Source organism: Mizuhopecten yessoensis, unplaced genomic scaffold, assembly GCF_002113885.1.
Source record: "Mizuhopecten yessoensis strain PY_sf001 unplaced genomic scaffold, ASM211388v2 scaffold1775, whole genome shotgun sequence".
Taxonomy (NCBI): Eukaryota; Metazoa; Mollusca; class Bivalvia; order Pectinida; family Pectinidae; genus Mizuhopecten; species Mizuhopecten yessoensis.
Genome location: NW_018404215.1, coordinates 43,881 through 65,350, shown reverse-complemented (window position 1 = coordinate 65,350; position 21,470 = coordinate 43,881). Strand labels below are relative to the sequence as shown.

Sequence of the window (21,470 nt, the reverse complement as noted above, 5' to 3'; positions counted from 1 at the left end):
ACCAAGATATGGTAGAATCAAACACTCTCCATAGATTGAAGGGTCTTAGTCTTAAGGTTTATGACCCTAGGGTCTCATGTTTAGACCCTAGGGAAGGAAGGGTGGGGAGGGGGGGGGCGGCAAAAGTTATTATGGTTTATAATGGCAAATGATACTTTGAATATTACATTTTGAGCCAGCCCTACCCACAAGGGCTGTAGGGTGGGGCCCAAAGGAGTCAGTGTGCTAAAATTTCTTCATTTTCCTTGTTTAGAATCAGTGGTGCTAGTTTTAAATACTTTTTAGTCTTAAATCTGTATGCTAGATATTGATAAGGTGGTTTTATTGTTTTTTTGTCACTTTGAATAATAATTCTGTTCATGTTAAAAACAAAATCAACTCTCTGTATAAATATATCAGGTGACCGTTAAGGCCCATGGGCCTCTTGTTGAAAGAACTATTCCTATAGTTCTTGGTGCCGGTCGGGTTGGGGGTATTAATGTTCCATTCCGGTGACAGTTTTAGTTTGTTTAGGAATAAAACATACACCACATGACAACTTTCTTTCAATCAAAGGATATTTCCTATATATGAGCGAGTGTTAATACTTCTATGAGAGGTCATTCCTGAAAGTGTGAGTTTACAGAGAGAATTGTATATTTGTTGGTGTCACAGTTGTATAATAGGCATAGTTACAACAACATAATACAACAAAGTCATACTGTGCCACAGTGAGTATTTCCACTGATCACAGAGCACCTCATTCTGACATGACAACAGAAACTATCCCCTTCATATTTAAATGGATTATTATGTTACAGAGTTGGTGACATGCCAGCCGATTCCTGGTCTATGCTGCGTAAACAGCTTAGAGAGTATACGCTGAACACACAACAGCAGCTGGAAGAGGAAAGAGCACGACTTCTCAGTGAGAACACCTCCCTCAAGGAACAGCTACGGGAAAGTCAGGACTACATTGAACGACACCTGATCAGGTGGGGCAATCTATCTCGAATCGAGCACATTTTTCATCCCTCTTGCTAATCTCTGTATGCTTTGGGGAAAGATTAGGCCTCGCATCACTGTTCCACGATGTAAAAGGCCTCTAAAATAAACAGTTCTATTTTCAGCATGTGAAAGCCCCATTACCTACAATGATACATGCTGTTGCTCTGTTGTCTAACAGCTTTCTTGGCTATGATCAGATGCTTATGTATGACAATGGCCATGTATCATTTACGATAATAAAGTCCTGATTTCTCCTATCTAATAGCTATAGCTGGCCAACATGCCATCCCTTGCTCAACTTCTATCTAATAGCTATAGCTGGCTAGCATCCCATCCCTTGCTCAACTCCTATCTAATAGCTAATACATGCTGTTGCTCTGTTGTCTAACAGCTTTCTTGGCTATGATCAGATGCTTATGTATGATAATGGCCATGTATCATTTACGATAATAAAGTTCTGATTTCTCCTATCTAATAGCTATAGCTGGCCAACATGCCATTCCTTGCTCAACTCCTATCTATTAGCTATAGCTGGCTAACATGCCATCCCTTGCTCAACTCCTATCTCATAGCTATAGCTGGCTAACATACCATACCTTGCTCAACTCCTATCTAATAGATATAGCTGGCTAACATACCATCCCTTGCTTAACTCCTATCTAATAGCTATAGCTGGCCAACATGCCATTCCTTGCTCAACTCCTATCTATTAGCTATAGCTGGCTAACATGCCATCCCTTGGTCAACTCCTATCTAATAGCTATAGCTGGCTAACATGCGTCTAACAGCTTTCTTGGCTATGATCAGATGCTTCTGTATGACAATGGCCATGTATCATTTACGATAATAAAGTCCTGACTTCTCCTATCTAATAGCTATAGCTGGCCAACGTGCCATCCCTTGCTCAACTTCTATCTAATAGCTATAGCTGGCTAGCATCCCATCCCTTGCTCAACTCCTATCTAATAGCTAATACATGCTGTTGCTCTGTTGTCTAACAGCTTTCTTGGCTATGATCAGCTGCTTATGTATGACAATGGCCATGTATCATTTACGATAATAAAGTTCTGATTTCTCCTATCTAATAGCTATAGCTGGCCAACATGCCATTCCTTGCTCAACTCCTATCTATTAGCTATAGCTGGCTAACATGCCATCCCTTGCTCAACTCCTATATAATAGCTATAGCTGGCTAACATGCCATCCCTTGCTCAACTCCTATCAAATAGCTATAGCTGGCTAACATACCATCCCTTGCTCACCTCCTATCTAATAGCTATAGCTGGCCAACATGCCATTCCTTGCTCAACTCCTATCTATTAGCTATAGCTGGCTAACATGCCATCCCTTACTCAACTCCTATCTAATAGCTATAGCTGGCTAACATGCGTCTAACAGCTTTCTTGGCTATGATCAGATGCTTATGTATGATAATGGCCATGTATCATTTACGATAATAAAGTCCTGACTTCTCCTATCTAATAGCTATAGCTGGCCAACATGCCATTCCTTGCTCAACTCCTATCTATTAGCTATAGCTGGCTAACATGCCATCCCTTGCTCAACTCCTATATAATAGCTATAGCTGGCTAACATGCCATCCCTTGCTCAACTCCTATCTCATAGCTATAGCTGGCTAACATACCATACCTTGCTCAACTCCTATCTAATAGCTATAGCTGGCTAACATGCCATCCTTTGCTCAAATACAGTAATGAAGTCATTTAAAATGTTACCTTAATTTCTTTCTTTCTTACAGATACAAACAGGAGATTGTGAAGTTACGTAGAAAGTTAGGTTACGATGAGGATGGAGGACTTATTCAGGGGGTCCCAGGAGGCTACAGTGACCGAGGACCTCGACGCCCGAGGCGCAAGTAGGGGAGAGGTTAATTTAGTGAATATAAGCCCCTTACAGCAGAGTTGATGTGGACGGTCGACTTCAGAGGTCTGGGGCTTACTAAGTGACAAGAGCCCTTGACAACCAAGGCACAACTAGTACAACATATAGAGTGGACGGAGTATCAGAAGATTTCTTAGAGAGGACAGAGGTGGAAGTAGAAAACCTTGTTACTTATAACGATAAACGGGCTCTCCTTCATCATTGAAGATCACGCAAAGATGTTTGTTCAAGTCCAGGATACACAGATTTGCAAAGGAAAGTTGTTAAAAACTCATTTGTTTACCGTATGGCACTATTGTAGGATATCAGTGGGTAGAAACAGGTGTATTGTAAGTGAGTTAGCTCAGGTTGTAGCTTATAGACTTTTAGGTGGTCACTGGGTCATTTCAGCCAAGGTTATAACATATACATTCTAGGTTCTCAAACATGATATACCATAAAAAAGATCCACTGTTGTACCACTACCAACACATGGGACATATTTTGGATGTTTTTACCCGATAGATCTGGTAAGGTCTGGATAAGTCATCAGGTTTTACTATGATATAAAGAAGTTGTAAGTGATACATTTGTTTTTCTAACCCTATGAAGAAAGGCTGTCAATGGCTTTATCTGGCAGAATTTCTCTATCATGGTATTTATGCGTATAAGGTTTTTACAGTGTTGGGTAAGTGGAGAATGATTGATAATAGGCTTTGGCCCTGTTCAAAAATCCAAAGAGTGTTTTTTTTTGTCTTATCATTTGTGTATATCATTTCAATGTCACATGAAATGGGATGTAAGGTAGAACACCCCTTTCTTCTCCTGGACAGTTTTATCATACACACACCTGAATGAGAGAAATATAACCAAGAAACAGAACAGGGTAGTTTACATTGGAGAATAGGTGCTAATATGAATATATAAATATTCATTAAGTGTAAGCTATCTGCAGTTATATAAAAGTGGTTTTATGTTACTAGCTTACATAGAAATTTTCATTAAGTGTAAACTATCTGCAGTTAGATAAAAGTGGTTTTATGTTACTAGCTTACAATATGTACTAATTCTTTCTATGATATCAATGTTGCACATTATTGTATAAAACATGTAATTGTAGCTAAGGGGTATATTTGTAAAATTAAAACTTTATATATAGATTTTTCACATACATCTTCCCACAAATTGTATGTATTTATTTTCTGATAATTACATGAGTAGATATTATAATGAAAATATGTATTTATTTACAAATGTTATAGAATCATATGTATTTATGTATTTTACCAGTGTTCATGGTAATTTATGATGAATTTCATATACATTTATTAGTATTTATTGTCTGAACAAGATAAATGAGATAATGAATTTTCATAACATGAACTGACTAAATATTTGATCAGTTTTTAGTAACACATCTTATTAAGTTTATCGCAGGAAGTTGCGATGGAATCCGAGAAAAAAGTTTAAAGAAACTAACACATTTGCACGAAATTGACAAATCCTAGTCCCTTTGGATATTCTGGTATTAAACTTGAAAAGGTTTTCAGAAGATTAATTTTAGCATAAGTAAGTAAAAAATACAGATTAAAAAAATATAAACTTATTGAAAATATTTAAGTTGGAAGTTAATAAAAAATATGAGCAAAACGATCTTCATGAGTTACCTCCCTTAACAATGTTTAATCGCAATGCACCAAAACAGTTTGTTATAGTAATATACATTTTCTGTTATATAAAATAAAATGAAAACAAAATAAAATATCGTATAAATCATTAAAAAGATTCTATGAGAAATTAAAAAGTTTTATATCCTTTGAAAATAGAAGTGAATTTCTGTACACAGTATGTATGAAACACATTTTACACATTGTTCATGTTTTCATTTATTTATTTCATGTTTTAATAATTAATTATCAGTTGTGTAATATATTATAAAAAAACTAAAACTGCTCGTCTCCCTCTGATTTGTTTTGGTGGGGTTAATTAGGGGAATGGTATATTGCAGTTTATATTAATTATTTCCATCTTGCCAATAATTGATTTGTCACAAATCACTTTTCGAAGGAGTATTTTTAACTGGTCTGTGCCTTATTTGAATGTATAGGAATATCTGATCTGCACTAAATATGTAGCTCATATTTGGATATGTCCGAAAATCCTTGAAAGTACTCTGCATTAAATCAGCCCTGCAGGAAGAACATGTACTACCTGCATTCACATGTACTTTAAGGTTTGTATTCAGTGTCCTGTCTATTGCTCATTTCCCTCGGCCAATTATTGATCCACAGGTTCCTAACTTTATGCTCATTGTCTCTTTTCACTAGTTTCTTACCCCATAGCTATATAGGCTGATTGTTTTCTCATTAAGGTTCCTGACCCTATATAACCATAGTCAGTGTACAGTTAAATCCTGTTGCTATCACGCTTTCCTCTTTGCAGATTCCTGTGCCTTCCAGTATATTTTTTTTATAATGTCACAGGTTCCTGACTCTATCACTATTTTCTCATCACACATAAGGTTAAATCCTGATTTATCATTTCTCATCACACAGATTCCTGACTCTGTCATTGCAGAATAATGTATATATCCCAGTGTCCATCCTTGAGCTACTGCCACCTCTTTCTGACATGATGTAACATACAGCTTTATTTGTTCTGATTTATTCTATGCATCCTAGTTTGGTGTAAAAATATGACAAGAACCATTTTCGCAATATTGTTGCAAGAAATGTTTTTTTTTCTTCCTAAGGTGTGTGTCTGTGCCATATTTATTAACTATAGAAATTGTTGGTGTATTTGGAAGCCTCCTTAGGACAAACGTGTCTCTACATACTTAATAAACCAAAAATTCTATGGTAATCATTTTCCAGTTAGACAATACTTTAATCCCTTTTCTTTCTCAGTTTTTCTGAAAATCATTTCTGGAATACAATTTTCCATACATATCCCCAGTGTATAGGCATCCTTTATAAATGAGTATGATAAGTTAGACTGTTTATGTTATCATCAATCTGGTTAAAATAATGTGTTACATGGCTTGCTTTACTACATATACTTGACTTGAACTTAATATATAGATTATATATAGTATATATGGATCCAGTTTATAGATTATATATAGTATATATGGATCCAGTATATAGATTATATATAGTATATATGGATCCGTTTGTATCAACACTACCTACATAGCTTGTTAAAGTCTTACTGTCAGTAAATGTATGATGTATTTATAACTTGGTATGAGGAAATCTTGCAGGATTTGCTTATAAATATTTAAATTTCTTTGATGAAATTGAAGAGAAAGTATTCTTCTCTGCAGTTAACAAATAATTGGTGCTCCAACACTCCTAAAGTAGAACTTTGCGGTAGCGTCCTAGGGCGGATCTGTGAGTGGATTCTATAGAGCTCCTTGCTAATACAACATAATCAAGAAATAAAGGAACACAAAACATCCTGATGGTGTTGAGATGCCTTTATTCCTTGATTATATTCTCTGCAGTTATTATAAAGGAAAGGTCCTGAACTGACTTTATATTTTACAGAGTTAAGTTTATGACATTGCAATTTTTCTCATACAAACAAAACTTTTCTTTAAATACACGTTTAAATAGGTATTCCACTGGGATAAAGTAAAACTTCATGTTTTGTATATCTGCATACAGAAGGATATCTGCATTCTAGTTCAGCTTTATGACCATTATTTAACAGATTACATATTTATGTTTTAAATGTGATAATGTCAATGTCATATATATGATTATGTTTAGTTTCAAGCATGCAGTAACACAATTGTGATATAGATTCCTATCATGCTGAAAAGAATACACAAATGAAAACTAAAATGTTGTTGTTTTGTTTTCTCTGTAAACTTCAGACTTCATGTCTAATCTGTGCCTACTGTTTACCTGGTATATTGTAAACAAGGTCACACATCATTAAAACATTCTCAAATCATGGTCTGTGCTCAAACTCAATGTATTCTTAGTTTGTAATCTTAAATATTTCATTTTACATAACTTAAAATAAAACCCACCGATTTATTATGTTTTGGAAATAGGGTCTCCTGCTGGCAGTACACCATCTCCCTTATGCAAAGTGAGAAAGTGTATGTGAACTGAAAAAAGCTGTGTTAGACTGAACAAGTAACAAAATGTTGGTGTGAGCTCAGAAAAAACTACAAGCCAACATCAGCTTGACATGTGTGTGAGAAAACATGAGACGAGATTTGAAAGTATGACTAATGAGTATTGTGGCTTTGTATTCACCTTGTTGATACTGGTGACTTTGTAACAAGTTTGATGAATATGGTGGCTTTGTATCCACCTTGATGAGTATGGTGGCTTTGTATCCACCTTGATGAGTATTGTTGTTTGTATCCACCTTGAGTATTGTGGCTTTGTATTCATCTTGAGTATTGTGGCTTTGTATTCACCTGGAGTATTGTGGCTTTGTATTCACCTTGTAGATACTGGTGACTTTGTAACAAGTTTGATGAATATGGTGGCTTTGTAACCACCTTGATGAGTATGGTGGCTTTGTATCCATATTGATGAGTATGGTGGTTTTGTATCCACCTTGAGTATTGTGGCTGTGTCTCCACCTTGAGTATTGTGGCTTTGTATTCATCTTGAGTATTGTGGCTTTGTATTCACCTGGAGTATTGTGGCTTTGTATTCACCTTGATGAGTATTGTGGCTTTGTATACCTTGATGAGTATTGTGGCTTTGTATACCTTGATGAGTATTGTGGCTTTGTATTCACCTTGATGAGGATTGTGGCTTTGTATCCACCTGGATGAGTATGGTGGCTTTGTATCCACATTGATGAGTATTGCGGTTTTGTATCCACACCTTGCTGAGTATTGTGGCTTTGTATCCAACTTGAGGAGTAGTGCTGTGGCTTTGTATCCACCTTGATGAGTATTGGGGCTTTGTTTCCACCTTGAGTATTGTGGCTTTGTATTCATCTTGAGTATTGTGGCTTTGTATTCACCTTGTTGATACTGGTGACTTTGTAACAAGTTTGATGAATATGGTGGCTTTGTATCCACCCTGATGAGTATGGTGGCTTTGTATCCACCTTGATAAGTATGGTGGCTTTGTATCCACCTTGATGAGTATGGTAGCTTTGTATCCACCTTGAGTATTGTGGCTTTGTTCCCACCTAGTATTGTGGCTTTGTATTCACCTTGATGAGTATTGTGGCTTTGTATCCCCCTTGAGTATTGTGGCTTTGTATTCACCTGGAGTATTGTGGCTTTGTATTCACCTTGATGAGGATTGTGGCTTTGTATCCACCTGGATGAGTATGGTGGCTTTGTACCCACATTGATGAGTATTGTTGTTTGTATCCACCTTGAGTATTGTGGCTTTGTACCAACATTGATGAGTATTGTTGTTTGTATCCACCTTGATGAGTATTGTGACTTTGTATCCGCCTTGATGAGTATTGTGGCTTTGTATCCTCCTTGAGTATTGTGGCTTTGTATCCACCTGGATGAGTATGGTGGCTTTGTACCAACATTGAGGAGTATTGTGGCATTGTATCCACCTTGATGAGTGCTGTGGCTTTGTATCCACCTTGATGAGTATTGTGGCTTTGTATCCACCTTGAGTATTGTGGCTTTGTATCCACCTTGATGAGTATTGTGACTTTGTATCCACCTTGAGTATTGTGACTTTGTATCCACCTTGAGTATTGTGGCTTTGTATCCACCTTGAGTATTGTGGCTTTGTATTCACCTTGAGTATTGTGGCTTTGTATTCACCTTGAGTATTGTGGCTTTGTATTCACCTTGAGTATTGTGGCTTTGTATCCACCTTGAGTATTGTGGCTTTGTATTCACCTTGATGAGTATTGTGGCTTTGTATCCACCTGGATGAGTATGGTGGCTTTGTACCAACATTGAGGAGTATTGTGGCTTTGTATCCACCTTGAATATTGCGTCTTTGTATCCACCTGGATGAGTATTGTGACTTTGTATCCACCCTGATGAGTATTGTGACTTTGTATCCACCTTGAATATTGTGGCTTTGTATCCACCTTGATGAGTATTGTGGCTTTGTATCCACCTGGATGAGTATGGTGGCTTTGTATCCACCTGGATGAGTATGGTGGCTTTGTATCCACCTTGAGTATTGTGGCTTTGTATTCACCTTGATGAGTATTGTGGCTTTGTATCCACCTGGATGAGTATGGTGGCTTTGTACCAACATTGAGGAGTATTGTGGCTTTGTATCCACCTTGAATATTGCGTCTTTGTATCCATCTGGATGAGTATTGTGACTTTGTATCCACCTTGAATATTGTGGCTTTGTATCCACCTTGATGAGTATGGTGGCTTTGTATCCACCTGGATGAGTATTGTGGCTTTGTACCCACACTGATGAGTATTGTGGCTTTGTATCCACCTTGAATATTGTGGCTTTGTATCCACCTTGAGTATTGTGGCTTTGTATCCACCTTGAGTATTGTGGCTTTGTACCCACCTTGATGAGTATGGTGGCTTTGTACCCACATTGATGAGTATTGTTGTTTGTATCCACCTTGAGTATTGTGGCTTTGTATCCACCTTGAGTATTGTGGCTTTGTACCCACCTTGATGAGTATGGTGGCTTTGTACCCACATTGATGAGTATTGTTGTTTGTATCCACCTTGATGAGTATTGTGGCTTTGTATCCACCTTGATGAGTATGGTGACTTTGTACCCACATTGATGAGTATGGTGGCTTTGTACCCACATTGATGAGTATTGTTGTTTGTATCCACCTTGAGTATTTTGGCTTTGTATCCACCTTGAGTATTGTGGCTTTGTACCAACATTGATGAGTATTGTTGTTTGTATCCACCTTGAGTATTGTGGCTTCGTATCCACCTTGATGAGTATTGTGGCTTTGTTTCCACCTTGATGAGTATGGTGACTTTGTACCCACATTGATGAGGATGGTGGCTTTGTACCCACATTGATGAGTATTGTTGTTTGTATCCACATTGAGTATTGTGGCTTTGTATCCACCTTTAGTATTGTGGCTTTGTATCCACCTTGATGATTATTGTGGCTTTGTATCCACCTTGCTTGAGTATTGTGGCTTTGTATCCTCCTTGAGTATTGTGGCTTTGTATCCACCTTGTTGAGTGTTGTGGCTTTGTATCCACCTTGATGAGTGTTGTGGCTTTGTATCCACCTTGATGAGTGTTGTGGCTTTGTATCCACCTTGATGAGTGTTGTGGCTTTGTATCCACCTTGATGAGTATTGTTGTTTGTATCCACCTTGCGTATTGTGGCTTTGTATCCACCTTGATGAGTATGGTGACTTTGTACCCACATTGATGAGGATGGTGGCTTTGTACCCACATTGATGAGTATTGTTGTTTGTATCCACATTGAGTATTGTGGCTTTGTATCCACCTTGAGTATTGTGGCTTTGTTCCCACCTTGAGTATTGTGGCTTTGTACTAACATTGAGTATTGTGGCTTTGTATCCACCTTGAGTATTGTTGTTTGTATCCACCTTGAGTATTGTGGCTTTGTATTCACCTTGAGTATTGTGGCTTTCTATCCACCTTGAGTATTGTGGGTTTGTATCCACCTTGATGAGTGCTGTGGCTTTGTATCCACCTTGGGTATTGTGGCTTTGTTCCCACCTTGAGGATTGTGGCTTTGTATCCACCTTTAGTATTGTTGTTTGTATCCACCTTGAGTATTGTGGCTGTGCATCCACCTGGATGAGTATTGTGACATTGTATCCACCTTGATGAGTATTGTGACTTTGTATTCACCTTGAGGATTGTGACTTTGTATCCACCTTGAATATTGCGTCTTTGTATCCATCTGGATGAGTATTGTGACTTTGTATTCACCTTGAGTATTGTGACTTTGTATCCACCTTGAGTATTGTGGCTTTGCATCCACCTGGATGAGTATTGTGGCTTTGTATCCACCTGGATGAGTATGGTGGCTTTGTATCCACATTGATGAGTATTGCGGTTTTGTATCCACACCTTGATGAGTATTGTGGCTTTGTATCCAACTTGAGGAGTATTGTGGCTTTGTATCCACCTTGAGTATTGTGACTTTGTATCCACCTTGATGAGTATGGTGGCTTTGTATCCACATTGATGAGTATTGCGGTTTTGTATCCACACCTTGAGGAGTATTGTGGCTTTGTATCCACACCTTGATGAGTAGTGTGGCTTTGTATCCACCTTGATGAATTGCGTGGCTTTGTATCCACCTTGATGAGTATGGTGGCTTTGTATCCATATTGATGAGTATGGTGGTTTTGTATCCACCTTGATTAGTATTGTGGCTTTGTATCCATCTGGATGAATATTGTGACTTTGTATCCACCTTGAGTATTGTGGCTTTGTATCCACCTTGAGTTTTTTGGCTTTGTATCCACCTTGATGAGTATTGTGACTTTGTATCCACCTTGAGGAGTATTGTGGCTTTGAATCCACCTTGATGAGTATTGTGACTTTGTATCCAACTTGAGGAGTATTGTGGCTTTTTATCCACATTGATGAGTATGTTGGTTTTGTATCCACATTGATGAGTATGGTGGTTTTGTATCCACCCGAGTATTGTGGCTTTGTATCCACCTTGATGAGTATTGTGGCTTTGTATCCACCTTGACGAGTATGATGGTTTTGTATCCACCTTGATGAGTATTGTGGCTTTGTATTCACCTGAGTATTGTGGCTTTGTTTCGACCTTGAGTATTGTGGCTTTGTATCCACCTTGATGAGTATTGTGACTTTGCATCCACCTTGAGTATTGTGGCTTTGTATCCACCTTGAATTTTGTGGCTTTGTATCCACCTTGATGAGTATTGTGACTTTGAATCCACCTTGAGTAGTATTGTGGCTTTGTATCCACCTTGATGAGTATTGTGACTTTGAATCAACCTTGAGTAGTATTGTGGCTTTGTATCCTCCTTGAATTTTGTGGCTTTGTATCCACCTTGATGAGTATTGTGACTTTGAATCAACCTTGAGTAGTATTGTGGCTTTGTATCCACCTTGATGAGTATTGTGATTTTGCATCCACCTTGAGGATTATTGTGGCTTTGTATCCACATTGATGAGTATGGTGGTTTTGTATCCACCTGAGTATGTTGGCTTTGTATCCACCTTGATGAATATTGTGTTTTTCTATCCACCTTGATGAATATTGTGGCTTTGTATCCACCTTGAGTATTGTGGCTTTGTATCCACCTTGAATATGGTGGCTTTGTACCCACCTTGATGGGTACTGCGTCTTTGTTTCCACCTTGAGTATTGTGGCATTGTATCCACATTGATGAGTATGGTGGTTTTGTATCCACCTGAATATTGTGGCTTTGTATCCACCTTGAGTATGGTGGCTTTGTACCCACCTTGATGAGTATTGTGGCTTTGTTCCCACCTTGATGATTATTGTGGCTTTGTATCCACCTTGATGAGTATTGTGGCTTTGTATCCACCTTGATGATTATTGTGGCTTTGTATCCACCTTCAGTATTGTGGCTTTGTTTCCACCGTGATGAGTATTGTGGCTTCGTATCAGGAGTCATTCAGAGTTGATAACTTGCTACACCTGTTCAGCCATGGGTATACACTTGTTCCAGTTTAGCTTCATGCTAGGAGAGTGTGGAAATGTCACTATTGTGGTGACAGGGTGTTGACCATACGTACCCTCATTCGTTTGACTGAATGGTGAGGAAAAGCCTTGGACTGGTGTTATGAATTAATTGCATAGCAATGGTGTTAAATTTACAGTTATGTGAGTTTGAGGGCTTGTCTGTGGTTCAATGAGGTCCTGAGGGTTATTTGAGTCTTGATAGTTTTGTGGGATATTCGGGACATTACCATGGGTTAAGAAGGCTCCTATGATGATTTGTCAGCTAGTCAGAAATTATACATATTAATATGAAGAGTCCATGCAGACATAAGGCCAGGATTTAAACCTCAATGTATGACCTTGAACTTTTGAATACACATCAGTGTGTTGTAAAAGACATGGGTCTCCACAGAGGGCAAAGTCAAAGGTCAAGGTTTCAAAAAGTTACCCAACATGCTGTACTCATAGAGGAGCATTAGCACGTGCTGTTGTGTGACCCTAGCTAATACTTATTACTTATCACATGACTGACCTAAACACAAAAATACAACCAAGGTCACAGAGGTAAAATGTCAATGTTACAAAAATGCTGTGCAACATGTTTTACTCATAAAACATGTGAAGTAACCTGGCCCTTGCAGTATTTAGTCCTTAACACAAAAAACTTAATCGGCCATTCATAACTTCTGACTCTGGAAAACATTCACACAATTACCACGATCTTAGTTGACTTCTGCAGAATTATAAGGTCTCAAAGTTGTAATGTTTGGCATATACTGTTTATTGTAGTAAAGGGCAATGACACTTGTTAAAATAAAACACATTGACCGACTTTTAAGGTCCCAAGTCAATTGTTTTCAAAAAGAAAATCAGACATCTACAGATGTATAAGGTCTAACTGGTGTTATGTGATTAAATTGAGCTGCAGTAATGCTCGTTTAATTAAGTTTTTCCAGATTGTGCAAATTAATGACTTAACCCAATTTTGAATTCACAGGAAAAACTCTGTCAAAATATTACAGTCATCTTCTTACCAACCATGAGGCCTAGTTGAAATATATTTTAGGCCTGTAGGTTTCTGGGCTTAAGGGTTGGAGATTTCAGTCAAATACCACAAAACAAAACCACTTTCATTTAAAACCATGGGTCAAATGTTCAAGCCATTTCACAAATGACTTCTTCTTATGAACCATAAAACTGGATTCATATTTTATTGTATGAATTATTTAAAAAAGGCTAGCAAATGTGTTCCAATAAATGACATTTATGCAGTTAATGTCACAGGTGAGGGGTTCTTCAAAGAAAAACATAGGCCTTGGTTTATGACAGCTTTTATCATCCTTGGGACTAGAGGGCTCAGACTTGTGGGTGAATTAGTTACCTCCATGCTTATTCTGGGTCACAATAAAGGGTAGACTGTGCTAAAAGGTAGGGTCTACGCCTATGGAGATTTAACATTAGCGTTGGCCCCCGCTTGGAATTTCAAAACAAGATAAATCCAAAAAGGTATGGGTATAGAAGGCTTAAATCAGGAACAGTTATTTTTAGAATTCATTTTATGACAAATGGGACCTCATTGACTTACATCTGTGTGGGTGTTAAAGGTGTGGTAATACACTTCCTCCTAGAGCATTTAAATGACACAATTACCTTAAAATTATATCATCATTGTGTGCATTATATTCCATCTGTTATTTTGATACCAAATAGTACACTATTTTAAGAAAGAATTGTTCTCTTTATTGAATATTAAAGCAGAAAAGTATGTGAAATTTCATTACTAATGAGAAAATTTCCTTTTTTGACACGTTAATTTACATAGTTCTAAAACCAGTCTATTTTTCAAACTTGCTTGAAAGATGGCTACTAATAATAACTTTCAACACTAGAAATTTCAAAAAAATTGACAACCGGTAAAATCATATAACACTTTTGATTAAAAAAAAAAGAGAAAAACATAGCTTTCTTTCCAATTTTCCTTTAAGTTGTGTTTCTTCATGACCAAAGGTCAATGGGTCTTGATATTTGGCAAGTAGGTTGTTTATGTGAATGGATTTAAGTTTTGTAAACATTGATGACATTGACCTTCGTTCAAGGTTACACAATCAAATTTGCTAGAATAAAATGTTTGTATTGGGAGTCAGACAAGGGTCGGAATGAAAACGTACTACTTGGATGCACAATGTCAGGGGGCAGTTACCATATCTATAAACTTCCGTTGAAATTGGCGCCATAATTTTGGAGGAGTTGTCTGGACAAGTGTTTTTCAACAAAGGGTCATTTCTCCGTTAAAAAGGGGTCAGATTGAAAAAAGAATAACCTGTATGCACAACACCAGGTAGTAGTTATCATATCTGAACACTTTCGTTGAAATTGACCCCTTGGTTTTGGTGGGCATGTCCGGACAAGGATTTTTTCAACAAAGGGCCATAACTTTGTTAAACAAGGGTCAGAATGAAAAAAATAATACCTGCATGCAAAACTTCAGGTGGTAGTGATCATATCTGGGAACTTTTGTTGAAATCGGTCCATTACTTTAGAAGGAGTTGTCCGGACAATCTTTTTCTACGGACGGACAGACGGATGGACAAGCTGATTCCAGTATACCACACTAACTTCGTTGTGGGGTGTATACTTAATTGTATAATAGTTTTACTATTAAAATTATGTTATTATTTTTTATATTATTACATATCGTTGTCTATAACACAATCTCAACCTTAAGTAGTTCTCCAGAGGAACAATTACTTTGGTAGAATACATATTCATGAGTTGTTACTGTTGCACATAAATTTCAAACAAACGTTATATAATAAAGTAATTTGTTATAATACAAAAACAGAAAATGTATCGGTATGTATATATAACCATAAAAAACATTAATAATCAAATCTCCATGATTATGTGAAATTGGCCTTTGATCATGTTTAGCATGCTAAAAAAGTACCTTACCGGTTTTGGTATTTCATAAAAATGATTCTGTAGATATATGGAAAGTTTTTAAAGATGTTATTATATAGACTACCATTGTAACTATATATAGGCAAGTTGACAATGTTGGTTATATTTTAAATTCTGTGAAAATTTTGCATGTGTTTCTAATTAAAAGTATCACTACGCTTACTTAATGTATACCAATATAACATATTTAGTATCAAAATATCAGTAATTTTATGCACTGTACACTATCATAATTCGTTTTCAAAATAGAATTCTTATTGATCATTTTTACGTATCTACATATGACTAAAGAATAAGAGAAATCAAAGAGGGGGCCAAATGTTGACCCCACCTTTTATTCAACTTCAAACCGATTTTAAGTTATCATACAGATGTATATGTTAATTTATCATACAGATGTATATGTTAATAAAGCCATTCGCTTTATTACAAGTATGGCAATTACAAAAAAATACTTTTAGATCCTGGATAAAGTTTCATAACTAGCATGCTCAGTCATTTAGAATGACCACCTTATGGTTGAAGTTGACCTCATTTTGGTGTAACCTTAGCCTTAGAGTATACTTCAAGAAATGCATGTGGCACTCATTCCCATCATAATTGTATCCATCTGCAATACTGTAAAATCTGTTACTATGATTTGGATTATGAACTTGAGATGCCTATTAATCATGTCGAATTACATCAACACACTGTCCTGTCATCCAGCGATAATTTTGACTTTAATCTGTAAAGGAAGTTTGACCCCTCGCTGTGACATAATGACTTTGGGTGAATGGACTCCAGAATTGCACATGGCAGTTGTCTTATCATGATCAAGACAGACATGAAACCGTCCAGTAGGTATGGTTCATACAATCATTACTATAATTTAACCTCTGACCCCTTTACATGACCTTGGTCGTATAGGAGTGCTTAACCTAAGACTTAAGAGTTGAATGACTATAGCATCTTTCCATTTATACACTGTACATAATCAGAATTAACTACTATACTTTTGTCTTTTAAGTAGAATTAAATCGTTGAATTGTTAAGAGCCCATGCAAACTTTTAAAATAATTTACCTTTTACCTTTGTACTCCTTGACCTTGGCCATGGGTTATGAACCAAAATTACAATCAACACCTTCAAGTCTACTTGGTACATTCCAATTAGAAATTTCCCCACTAAAATATATTCACTGAGAGGTATGTATGGCCTTGATCAGAATAACCTGCGACTGATATCTTTATACTCGTCAATGCCAGTGTAACACATGTGATGTGAACCCTAAATGCTGTTTTAGAAACACTTGACTGTTACCTGGAATCCAAACTGTTTTTCTGAAAATATACCAGTCACCAAGGGCAGTACGTGCTTTTGAAAAATCTAGAAATATTCCATTTATAATTGTGGTTTCACATTTCATATACATTGAGTTAACTATTAAAATGGTACCAATATTATTCTCAATATTCATATTGGCATGACTACTGTAAGGAACACCAAATTAACATACATGTATATTCAAATAATTGAAGATATGTACAATTCAGTTAAAGTTAAAGTTCAGTTAAAATGTGCAATTCAATTGTAGATAGGTTAATTGTACGTATCACCAATTATTTGAAGATATGTACAATTAATTGAATATATGTTAATTTGGCGTTCCATACTACTGGGTCTGTCAATTTGACCAATTCAACTCAATACTACCCAATATAAATGTCGATTTACCCAATACAACTCAATACAACCCAATACAAATGTCGATTTACCCAATACAACTCAATACTGCCGAATACAAACGTCGATTTACTCAATACAACTCAATACTACCAAATACAAACGTCGATTTACCCAATACAACCCAATACTACCCAATACAACCCAATACTACCCAATACAAACGTCGATTTACCTAATACAACCCAATACAACCCAATACAACTCAATACTACCCAATACAAATGTCGATTTACCTAATACAACCCAATACAACCCAATACAACTCAATACTGCCGAATACAAACGTCGATTTACTCAATACAACCCAATACTACCAAATACAAACGTCGATTTACCCAATACAACCCAATACTACCCAATACAAACGTTGATTTACCTAATACAACCCAATACAACCCAATACAACTCAATACTGCCGAATACAAACGTCGATTTACTCAATACAACCCAATACTACCAAATACAAACGTCGATTTACCCAATACAACCCAATACAACCTAATACAACTCGATACTACCCAATACAAATGTTGATTTACCCAATACAACTCAATACTGCCGAATACAAACGTCGATTTACTCAATACAACTTAATACTACCAAATACAAACGTCGATTTACCCAATACAACCCAATACAACCCAATACTACCCAATACAAACGTCGATTACCCAATACAACTCAATACTACCCAATACAAATGTCGATTTACCCAATACAACCCAATACAAATGTCGATTTACCCATTACAACCCAAAACTACCCAATACAAGCGCCGATTTACCCAATACAAACATCAATTTACCCAATACAGAAAGTAAACACCTAATACAACTGATATATATATTACCAACTTATATGTAATTAAAGCCAACTATATGTATATCGATGTTAATCGGGCATACTTGTAAATGTATTTTTATTATTTATATGGAGTTAATTATCAAGGAAAAGATAACCAATAATTCATCATTGTTATATTGGATAAAATATAGCAAGATATATTTCATTATTTATGAAGTAAATTATCACGAGAAATACAGAAGTTATTATTATTTCTAGCAAACATCACCTGTCAATCAATGGTCAGGCTATCCCGAGTTTCCTCTGGCCCTGACACCAGACTTAGACATTTAGACAGATAGGTGTGGGGCCAGAGCGCACTGCTATAGCACATGGACCTGAGAATTTGTTACAGCTATATTTGGATCTAAACTAAGGTGTTCAGAGTTATTTGACATGTTTTAGGGGATTAGATCGACTTTCGGTAAAAATGACACCCCCAATGATCATATATATACAGACCCTAGCAATCCACCCCTGTTTTTAACTTTAAATATTTGATCTTTTAATCTGAAACGGTGTCAGACGATTCGCCCCAAAACTGTAACGGCACAAAGTTGATTCATATCGCCCCAATCAGTTCGCCCCCAAAAAACATAACGCCCCAAGTATTTTGCCCCAAAAAACTACAACAGCCCAAAACATTCCTCAATAAAATAAACTTATTTGACAAATTTTGAAATAAAAGGTCTTATTCTTAAAGATAGATATTCAAAAAATAATATTTGTTTAAATATTCGTTTGTAATTTTAAATGGAGTAACCACATTGATAATAATTGTAAATGGAGTACCCACATCGATAATAATTGTAAATAAAGTAACTACACTGATAATATATGTAAATGGAGTAACCACATTGATAATAGTTGTAAATGGAGTAACTACATTTATAATAATTGTAAATGGAGTAACCACATTGATAATAATTGTAAATGGAGTAACCACATCGATAATAGTTTTAAATGGAGTAACCACATCGATAATAATTGTAAATGAAGTAACCACATCGATAATAATTGTAAATGGAGTAACCACATTTTTAATAATTGTACATGGAGTACCCATATCGAAAATAATTGTAAATAAAGTAACTACACTGATAATATATGTAAATGGAGTAACCACATTGATTTTATAATAATTGTAAATGGAGTAACCACATTTATAATAATTGTAAATGAAGTAACCACATTGATAATAATTGTAAATGATGTAACAACATCGATAATAATTGTAAATGGAGAAACCACATCGATAATGATTGTAATTGGAGTAACCACATCGATAATGATTGTAATTGGAGTAACCACATTTATAATAATTGTAAATGGAGTAACCACATCGATAATGATTGTAATTGGAGTAACCACATCGATAATGATTGTAATTGAAGTAACCACATTTATAATAATTGTACATGGAGTACCCATATCGAAAATAATTGTAAATAAAGTAACTACACTGATAATATATGTAAATGGAGTAACCACATTGATAATAATTGTAAATGAAGTAACCACATCGATAATAATTGTAAATGGAGTAACCACATTTATAATAATTGTAAATAAAGTAACTACATTGATAATATATGTAAATGGAGTAACCACATTGATAATAGTTGTAAATGGAGTAACTACATTTATAATAATTGTAAATGATGTAACAACATCGATAATAATTGTAAATGGAGAAACCACATCGATAATGATTGTAATTGGAGTAACCACATCGATAATGGTTGTAATTGGAGTAACCACATCGATAATGATTGTAATTGGAGTAACCACATTTATAATAATTGTACATGGAGTACCCATATCGAAAATAATTGTAAATAAAGTAACCACATTGATAATAAATGTGAATGGAGTAACTACATTTATAATAATTGTAAATGGAGTAACCACATTGATAATAATTGTAAATGATGTAACAACATTGATAATATATGTAAATGGAGTAACTACATTTATAATAATTGTAAATGGAGTAACCACATTGATAATAATTGTAAATGAAGTAACTACACTGATAATATATGTAAATGGAGTAACTACATTTATAATAATTGTAAATGGAGTAACCACATTGATAATAATTGTAAATGAAGTAACCACATTGATAATAATTGTGGATGGAGTAACCACATTTATAATAATTGTAAATGTAGTAACCACATTGATAATAATTGTGAATGGAGTAACCACATTGAAAATAATTGTAAATGAAGTAACCACATTGATAATAATTGTGAATGGAGTAACCACATTGATAATAATTGTAATTGAAGTAACCACATTGATAACAATTGTGGATGGAGTAACCACATTTATAATAATTGTAAATGTAGTAACCACATTGATAATAATTGTGAATGGAGTAACCACATTGAAAATAATTGTAAATGAAGTAACCACATTGATAATAATTGTGAATGGAGTAACCACATTGATAATGATTGTGAATGGAGTAACCACATTGATAATAATTGTAATTGAAGTAACCACATTGATAATAATTGTGGATGGAGTAACCACATTTATAATAATTGTAAATGGAGTAACCACATCGATAATGATTGTAATTGGAGTAACCACATGGACAATATATGCCAAAAAGTTTCAAAACAGGTAAGCGTACTGCGCCAACTAAGATATTATATTAAATAGTCGTACTCTTAATAAAATATACAGATCCTATATTCTTCCATTACTAGAATACTGTTGCGAGGTATGGGATGGGTGTACTCTCGGTGACGCAGACAAACTAGAATAATCACGGGCTTACCCTCTTAGTCTAGCAGAGTATCTTTATACTCTGAAAGTGGATTCGAACCCTTATCTCAGAGAAAATCTATGAGAAAACTTCAACTATTCTACAAAATTCACAATAAATTCACAGCAACCTATCTTACTTCTCTAATGTCTCCTCTTGTCTCAGAAAATTCACAATACCACCTCTGTAATGCCGATAATTATTCTCTACCTAATTTCCGACTTCAACTTTCAAACTCACTCCTTTTCCCTTCTACAATCCGACTTTGGAACCAATTAGACCTAGACATAAGACAAAAAGTTTCACACACAGCGTTTAAGATTTCTCTCCAAAATCTTCAAAATTTACATGTTCCAAATTATTATCTGACTGCCGACAGAAAACTTAATATTTTACATACCAGATTAAGAAACAGAGCTAGTACCTTAGATAATGATCTATCCCATGCAAATTTGATACATTTCCGACACTGTCAATGTGGTCATCCAGTTGAAGATACTTATCATTTCTTTTTTGCTTGCAACAATTATGTAGAACAAAGAATTTAATTATATCGTGAACTAAACTGTTTCATTCCTCTGGACCTGCAGCTGATACTTTTTTTAAGCCAACAGGAAAATGAAATAATATTTCAACACACTCGGCAATATATTCTAGATTCACATAGTTTTTGATACCCCCCC

General features: G+C 35.7%; 1 protein-coding gene across 3 annotated transcripts in view; it reads left to right on the top strand.

Moving 5' to 3' along the window:
• LOC110440541 (coiled-coil domain-containing protein 78-like) overlaps positions 1–4,028 on the top strand; it is a 43,758-nt gene extending 39,730 nt beyond the window's left edge. For all 3 annotated transcript variants that reach the window (XM_021483695.1, XM_021483679.1, XM_021483688.1), the window contains 2 exons: positions 801–974; positions 2,747–4,028. In XM_021483695.1, coding sequence (XP_021339370.1) covers positions 801–974; positions 2,747–2,867 — 295 coding nt within the window. In that variant the 3' untranslated portion in view covers positions 2,868–4,028. The remainder of the gene's footprint in view (positions 1–800; positions 975–2,746) is intronic.
• The last annotated feature ends 17,442 nt before the right edge of the window (positions 4,029–21,470 follow it).